Here is a 9,104-nt window from a genome sequence, read left to right on the forward strand (position 1 = left end):
CTGACCAGTCACAAACTGTGCTTCTGATCCCACACACTGGTTAACGAGACTCTGAAAAAAGAAATCACACGGCCCCCTTTATTGCATGACAGTTCTCTGACTCCTAATCAGCAACTAGGTCCCGTACAGTGAGAGGTTATTTCAAAACTCTGCTCACTGTGATACAGCATGGCCAGAGGGCAGCAGGAGAGTGATCCTAATTGGATCCAGGAAGTGGGTGGGTAGAAGGTTAGCCACATTACCCAGGTTTGGATCTCATCCAAAATACCATGCTGCCAGCCAATCCTTTAGCAGTTAAACTAAATGTTTAGAAGAAAGAACAAATGAAAGAATGAAGTTAAATTCCATCCTTCCAGACAATTCTTTAGCATCTAAACTAAAGGTTTAAAAGAAAGAAAGACAGAAAGAATTTAAATGGAAAAGCAGTCAGATACATTCCAAAATGGATATATCAGGTTCTTAGCAGTATTGGTGAGTTGCTGGCTTGAAAGTCTGTCTGGAACGCATCCACAGCTTGGATTGGTCATTCAGTCCTTTGTTCCAGGGTTCAGTTTGTAGAGAAGTTGCTCCAGAGGTAGGAAGGGGGATTGAAGACAAGATGGAGATGATGCAGCTGCGCTTTATATTCCTTTTGCCAAGTGGCTTGTACTTCCTGTGTCCCAAACACAAGTTTCACAGCACATGGCATGGAAAAGCTTTGGACGTTTCATTACACAGGCAAACCCCGGCATGTCTTGCTGACTCAATAGGTGTATCCCCTTGGTCCATGAGTTCATTGTACAGCTGATGACCCTCAATGGGCCATCAAACATGCTCTGCAATGTTGATGCCAATATATCTGCACAAAACTGCACAAGTCTGGAAATACAGATATACCTTACATATCTGTAATTCACAATACAAAGGTGATAGAAACATAGAAACAAAATTATCATACTTGGCAAATCATAACATTTTCACTGACACTTTACATGGCATACCTAGCATGATTCATTGCAATTTTATCAGATTATATTATTTTACTATTAATACCAAAGTGTCTCACAATTTCATGCAGTCTCACACTTGCTAAACTAGTGAATTCCCAGGACCAGTTCCCCAGGTCCTTGAAGATGCCAAACATTGTGAAATTATGATCAATTTTGTACAAAATATGGCTTGTGAGGTATCATTAGAAAACACATAACCTACTGAATATTATCCTCCTGTTAAAATGTGTAGTAACGCTGTATGTAAAATTGTGAGATTTTACAGTATGATATTACCGAAAAAGTTACAGTTCTGGGGAACACCCACAGACCACTTCCTCAGAGACAGCAAGGCAAACAGCTGGTCAAACAGCCATTCTCCTGCAGGGGGAAGGTGTGAAGACATTAAGGGCTGGTCTACACTATGGGGGAAATCGATCTTAGATACGCAAATTCAGATATGTGAATAACGTAACTGAAGTCGATTATCTAAGATCGGATTACTCACCCATCCTCACCGCGCGGGATCGATGTAAGTGGCTCCCCCTGTCAAATCAGCAACTCCGTTGGGGTTGGTGTTGTTCCGGAATTGATATAAGCGCGCTCGGGGATCGATATATGGCGTCTAGATGAGATGCCATATATCGATCCCTGAGCAATCGATTTTAACCTGCCGATACGGTGAGTAGTCTAGATGTAGCCTTATATTCCATCACAGGGACCTATTGAGGCTGTTGTGGAAAACGACCACAGGATTAATATTTGAATCAGCTCAGCCTGAGGATCTTTTCTTGGTTACAAGCACACAGGGGGCGACAGCTATTGGAATACTGTTCCCGAGCTAAAAATCACATAAGCCTTTTACAGCTTAAAACCACAAACAATGACACATACGTTGCACGTTAATTTCCTTATTTGGAATATATTGCAAAATATGATGCAGGTGAAAAGCAAGCTGAACAATCAGTTTTCCATATTTGGCCTTTCCTGTTATTTTTATTACACCTGGTGATATGGGAGCAAGACTCTCCATGTCTCAAGAAATGTCACTACCAACCTAGGCCATTTTAACATGCTGGGGTGGAATCCAGATCAGCGAGGAGTTGTGTCATCTGTAATCCTGGGTGAGATTCAGTGTTCTGCTGCTGGAGCTCCCCTGTCTGGATACTCCCAGCCAGTGTTCAAGGATGCACTGAGTGTCTGTATGATAAGTAACCCTGGACTGGCAGCTCTGACTCCAGCCGCCTGCTTGTTACACCCCAAGCACATTCTGGTTTGGGTAGAGAACGCTCAGGGTTTGAGAGAAGGCTGTGGGTAGGAAGCTTCTGTTCATTATGCTGGACCTAACCCCAGTTTTACTTGAGTAAAGAGGAGATATTTGACATTGTGTGATGCTGCTCCTGTGCTCTGTTCCCAAAGTGTTCTGCAGCAGAGGAGGGTCTCTGGTAGTATGTATGTTACTGGCCTATTGGGGTGATGCTGAAACAGGACAGGGTACAGATGGCATTGTGGGGGTGGCATGAACCTTCATTCTTCATTTCCCCCTCCAAGAACAGAAGGGACAGGAATCCTTATACAGCAAGACCATCGTCTCATAGTTCCCCTGCATGACATTTCTGCAGAGGGCTCTCTGAGTGAGGTCCAGCAGAGTCCCCTCTTCCCTGGAGAAATACACTGACACCTCCTCGAAGGTCACCGGCCCCTGAAAGAGCAGGAGTCCAATACTCAGTACCTGCTGACCCACTCACCACCCCACTATTCACGGAACAGCAGCACCAGGGAAATGGAAGCTCCGGGAGGCACATGTTAACAGAGTCCCACCCCACCTTGCTTACAGCAGCCAGGAGGAATCAGAGGGTAGAAAGAGAGAACCTTTGTGTCTTCCATCTGACAGACAGAAGCAGGGTCTTCACATATATCACATAGCTACTAGCCAGAGCTTAATATAGGAGATGGGGCTGTCTCTGGACCCTGATAGTGGCTCCCTGGTAGGAATCCAAGCACTCTCCAAATAAAATCTATGGAAGAAAGGGGAAGTCAATCATAAAGAATAGAAGTTAGAAGGTCAGAATTGTAGTGCCCATTAACAAATGTTTAGAGAAAATAGAGCCTATCAAACTAACGGGATATCCTTATTGGATGAGATCAAAAGTTTGGTTGCAGCTAATAGTATTGATGTAATATACCTAAACTTCCGTAAGGGACATGACTTGATTAGCACAATATTTTTACTAAAAAAAAAACTAGAATGATACAAAATAAACACGGCATACATTAAATAGATTAAAAAACTCTGATAGTAAATGGGGAACCATGATCGAGTGGATTTCTTTCTAGCAGGTTCCTGCAGGGATTGGTTCTTGGTCCTGTGCTATTTAACATTCTTATCCATGACTTAGAAGAGAGTACAAAATTATCACTGATAAAGTTTACAGTTGCCACAAAGATTCGGGTTGGTGGTAATTAATGAAATGTCAGTAGATTCAAGCTTCATCACTGAGAGTCTGGGAAGTTGTCCCAGCCCTGGCTGGAGGGTTATTTCCTGTTCCACAAAGAGGGGAAGTTCCATTCCCAACTCCTGTGCCTTGAAATTAGGACCTATCTGACACTACACCCCCATATTCATCATAGTGGTATGATTATAATATGATTAGGACATAATTATGATCTATTTTGTAGAAGATGCATCATGTGTGGTGTCACTGGAAAAGTTCTGATTTGCTGAATATGATTATCCTATCTGTGTGCACATATCATGTTCGTATCTGAAGTTATGGATATTGACTCTGGATCTGTATTTCAAATGTGCTTACTCTGGGTAACACCCACAATGAGCCTTTCAGGTACAACAATGAAGAAGCCAGACAGTGCTGATGGCTCAACAAAGACAATGGACTGTGGAAGAGCTTAGCCTTCCTGTGAATGTTTCAGCCAGCCTATGAGTCATGGCTACTATGACTCAGCAGGGCCTGTGACCAGACCACATGACACTAAACTCCATTTTAGTACCTGTATTTTTCCACAAACTGGACTAGGAACTGAGTTTGGAACAAAAGGTTCCCACCATATGGAAAAGCTACATAAGGTGGGGTGTGACATCATTTCTTGGCCTCATTCTCCACACAAGAGAACTTCTGGAAACACCTGAGAAACAAAAACGGATGTGGGGGAAGTGCTGCTCCAAGGATCAAGAGATTTCTAGCTTGTGTATGGAAACTTGGGGGACTGCTTGTACCATCAGTCAGGGTGAGAAATTGCTAATTCAATTTTATCCATCTAGTATGTTAGGATTAGTCTGAGTTTTGGTTATTTGCTAAATAATCTGCTTTGATCTGTTTGTTATCACTTATAATCACTTAATCTATCTTTCTGCAGTTAATAAACTTGTTTGATGCTTTATCTTAACCAGCGTATTTTGAGTGAAGTGTCTGGGGAAAATCTCAGCTTGTTGTGCACATCTGTCCCATATCGAGGGGAAGGGGAACTACATTAATGAGCTTGCATTATAGAGATCCCTGTGCACTATAAGATGGTATCATTATGGATTTATACTACAGCAAGTGTGCAAGGTTGGGGAGTGGGAAAATGGCTCTTGTCTTCTATCTGTCCTTGAGTGGCTTAGGTAACGTACTCAGGTAGCTTAGTTGGCTGCATGGCGCCACCTGCTGTTGTGTTGGGTGATAACAGGCCCTGGAGAGGCTGGCGAAATCTCCAGCAAAGCAGTGTGAGAAGGGCTAGCCCAGCGTGAGCGTTATAGGACACAGCAGTTCCCAGAAGCTCCACAAACTGCCTCCTGGGGGTGACAACCCATCACGCCCTACACTACACAAGTCTCAGCAGGTTTGTCACATGCTGTCCCCTCCCTTTCTCCACCCGAGATATTTCCTGCTTCCCACCACCTCTAGCAATTCCCACCCTCTTATGCATTTACTGCTCCTCAACCTCCAAGCACAGCCCGCCACCATGATAATCTCTTACCTGAGCCAGCTTCATTGCAGCCATTTCCTTGTCCCTGGGAGGACGAGATGATCTGCAGCGAAACATGGATGTTATTCTCTGGCCTGCCGGGGTGAAAAGGGCAAGGTGTGAGAATTCAGACTAGGCTTTTGTCCATTCCCCAAGCCGATTCCCCCCAGCTTCTCCCCTGCTAATGCACATTCTAGGTTCTTGCACACTGTGAAGCACAGAGTGACCTTATTCCAGTACAGGCCTAGCCCCCTCCCACCAGGGTGTAACCCTCTGACACATGGGGAAACCCTCCCAGTAACAGTCTCTCTCTTACACGTATCAAGTTTGTGGACAACACCAAGCTGGGAGGGGTTGTAAGTACTTTGGAGGATTGGATTAAAATTCAAAATGATCTGGACAAACGGGAGAAATGATCTGAAGTAAATAGGATCAAATTCAGTAGAGACAAGTGCAAAGTACTCCACGTTGGAAGGAACAATCGGAGGCCAGAGAAGAGCAGAAAGAAAGGAGTCACTTTGGGGGATTCTCCCTGTCATTGTCCCCAAGGCAGCTGTCTCAGCTTTACAAAGGTGTTTCATGTTCGAGCCTTTATACAGTCTCTCCTGGGAGTGACCCTTTCATGGACTGGGCCTAGTTTTAATTTTTGGTAGTTAACAATCTTGGTTTATTGTTCATCTAACCAGTATGTGTGGATTGAAGTGTGTTGGAAACTCTGTTTGGGATAACAAGTTGGTGCATGTCATTTTCCGCTGATGAAATGACAGACTTCATATGAGCTTGGGTCGTTCAGTAGCATGCTGGACAGTGCAAGATGCACATTTCTGGGGGAAAGTTGGGCACTTGAGAATTTGCTGGTTTTCTCCTGAGGTGTAATTCATGAGTGGCTGTCTAGCAGCACTCAATACTGTGTAGCTGGGAGTGAGTTACATGCTGGAGACTGTGTGTTAATTGGCCAAGAGGGGCTGTTCTCGCGGGAAAACAGTGGAAAAGGCACCCCATGCTGGAGGACTGAGGGGACAGCTATTTAACAGTCCAGATTGTACTCTGGGTAACATCACAGACACTCATTATGACAGAGCCTCTTACAACACAGAGAAAGGAAATCCATGTCCCAGAAATCGAAGACTCCAGACAGAGGGCAAGTGTCCCTGGCACTGCTTCTTGCTGACAGAGAGGTTCAGAGACAGTGCGAGAATCCTGGGGAAGCTGGGAACAGGAAGCATGGGCTGGCGGGGTTCGGTGGAGAAAGGGAACAGGAAGGGCAGGGATATTACTGAATCCAGGATCTCAGCAGTACTAGATGACAGGATAGCACATAGTGCAGCCCATTGGAAAACACAATCCAACTATACATACAAATGATGGGGTCTAAATTAGTTGTTTCCACTCAAGAGATGGATCTTGGAGTCACTGAGGATAGTTCTCTGAAAACATCCACTCAATGTGCAGCAGCAGTGAAAAAAAGTGAACAATGTAGGAAATAATTAAGAAAGTGATGGATATGACAGAATATCTCATAGATCATATTTGTAAAAACAGTAAATAAATCCATGATACACCCACATCTTGAATACTGTATGCACATGTCACCCCATCTCAAAAACAGATATATTGGAATTGGAAAAGGTTCAGAAAAGGGCAACAAAAATGATTAGGGGTATGGGACAGTTATGCCAGATCTACCCCCAGTTTCACTTGAGCAAACAGGAGATATTTGACACTGTGCAATACGGCTCCTGTGCTCTGTTCCCAAAGTGTTCTGCAGCAGAGGAGGGTCTCTGGTATTATGTGTGTCACTGGCCTATTGGGGTGATGCTGAAACAGGACAGGGTACAGATGGCATTGTGGGGGTGGCGTGAACCTTCACTCTTCATTTCCCCTTCCAAGAACAGAAGGGACAGGAACCCTTACCCAGCGAGGTCACAGTCTCATAGTTCTCCTGCATGACATCCCAGTAGAGGGCTCTCTGAGTGGGGTCCAGCAGAGCCCACTCTTCCCTGGTGAAATCCATAGCCATCTCCTTGAAGGTCACCAGCCCCTGAAAGAGTAAGAGTCCAACACTAAGGACTTGCTGCCCCACTCACAGCCCCACTATTTCTGGCAGAGAAGAGTGAATCAAATGGAAGCTCTGGGTGGATCATAGTCAGGAGAGTCCCACCTCGACCTGGCTCAGAGTATTCAGCAAATGCCAGGGTGAGGGGATGAAGAGAGAGCCCCTTATCTCTCCCAGCATATCCATCACCCCCCTGTTAGCCACTGACTGATACAGGAGATGGAGCCCCTAGCAGGGTCCAAGGAGAGCTCGCTGGTAGGATGCCCAACACCCTCCTCATTGTGAGGAGCGGGATATGAAGGGAGAGGCAGCTCCAATAAGCCTGACTCATGGGTGTCCCCTTTATATCTCACAGCAGCTGATGGTTAATGAGGTCAGGCTCCAGCACTAGGAGTCTGGTCAGTTTGACTAGCTCCATGTAGGTGGGTTATTTTCTCTCTTCACAAATTAGGGCATTTCCACCTCCAAACCTCCTGGGTCTGTTCCTAGAATCTAGGCCACTTAGTAATAACTCCCAGCAGGTCTGCCACAACCCTGGCCTCCTCCTTTCCCCACGCTGTGAATTCCTGCCCCGCTCCAACCTCCAAACCAGACTCTGCAAACCTTCCCACCTCTGGTGTATTTGCTCTCCCTTTCCTCCAGCAGGAACCCACCAGCACCCCCCGATAATCTCTACCTGGACTGACTCCAACTGCAGCCATTTCTCTTCCTGTCCCACGCCAGGCTGGGATGAGCTGGAGCAAAACATTCTGCAGCCTGTCTGGGGGAGAAGGGCAGTTGTGGGCGTTTCACAACCGGTTTTAGTTAATTTCACATCACAATTCCCCCAGGCCCTTTCCCTGCAGACAGACACCCTAGATTCTGTCATGCTGGGAAATGCTCAATCTGTTTATTACAATTTACACCTGGCCCCTCCTGCCAGGCTAAGTCCACAGACACATTATTAACCTCCCTTCTCTCTCCCCTCACCCCTTCTCTGAACACAAGACTAGAAAAGAGCAGAACCAAAGGAGTCACTGTCGGGGATTCCCTCAGACACTGACCCCACGGCAGCCACACCCCAGCAGGGGGAATATGGAGTCAGGAACTGGCTTTTGCTCTGTCTGATCCTTGTTTTGTTCACTGGAAAGTGCTTCTGCCCCAGGATGCAGCAATACATGTGTCTGGGTGGACTAGAGAGCTGGAAATCTCTTCCCCACATTCATTTCTCCCACTGCCCCTTTCAGTCTCTCCTTCACCAGTCCTCTCTCCCTGCCCCTCTGGCTGGGACAGTCCCATTCCTGGGGGCTTTGCTCTCCCATGGCTGGATTTCCTCCTGGCAACCGCTAATGGGAGGAGAAATGAGGTGGTGTTGTTTGTGCAGAGTCACTTTCTTGCCAGACCCTAGGACATTCCCTGAGGTCTTTCAGTTACCTGGAGACTCTGGCTCAGAATTTAGTAGTAACAGGGCCCAGGACTGCCCTAGGGGGCTAGGACCAGCTGCAGAAAGTCATCCCCTGGGCCGGGCAGAGAAGAAGCTTTAATTAAGGTCACTTCCAGCACAGAGCCCCACTGGGGGAGCAGCAGCTGCCAAGCCTGGTCTCCCAGATCACAATGGAGGCTGCAGCATCTGACCCAGGAAGCTGAACCCCAATATCCTAAGCAGAGAGGGACAGATTGTTTCAGCAGCTTCCCTCCTTTAGCTCTCTGGGGAGAGCAGCTAATGGGAGCCCCTCCTCACAGGGAGAATGGCTGATCTCATTTGACCCACTGTCCATCTGGAATCACTCCTTGTCTTTCCATTACAGTGACTCTGGATTAACAACGGTCTCAATGACACCGGATTTCAGAAAGAATGAGTTCAGAACGCTGTGGAAAAGACCATAGTGTGGCAGTGCTGACTCCCTTCCCACCTCCCTCACCCCCGCAGATCTAGGACAAGGACTGGGGGCAAAAATTTTCCAAACGGAACCGAAAGTTCCTGCAGTTTTCAAAAGAGGAGAAAAGTAAATTCTGTGAATTCACACTAACAGTGTTTGCTAAGTGGACAGAAAGTTATCACAGTGACAGGGCACGTGACTGGGGAATGGACTTGGTGACCTGGTGACTAGGAGCCAGGACTCTGGTACAAGTTG

General features: G+C 46.3%; 1 protein-coding gene across 1 annotated transcript in view; it reads right to left on the reverse strand.

Annotated features, from left to right (window-relative positions):
* Positions 1 to 4,895: 4,895 nt before the first annotated feature.
* The window catches only part of LOC127053870 (zinc finger protein 558-like), a 52,907-nt gene continuing 48,698 nt past the window's right edge, over positions 4,896 to 9,104 (reverse strand). Inside the window, exons 3-4 of the mRNA XM_050959226.1 lie at positions 6,849 to 6,975; positions 4,896 to 5,029 (exon numbers count right to left, since the gene is read on the reverse strand). Coding sequence (XP_050815183.1) covers positions 4,896 to 5,029; positions 6,849 to 6,975 — 261 coding nt within the window. The remainder of the gene's footprint in view (positions 5,030 to 6,848; positions 6,976 to 9,104) is intronic.

The sequence above is a fragment of the Gopherus flavomarginatus genome, chromosome 6 (genome assembly GCF_025201925.1).
Source record: "Gopherus flavomarginatus isolate rGopFla2 chromosome 6, rGopFla2.mat.asm, whole genome shotgun sequence".
NCBI classification, from domain to species: Eukaryota; Metazoa; Chordata; order Testudines; family Testudinidae; genus Gopherus; species Gopherus flavomarginatus.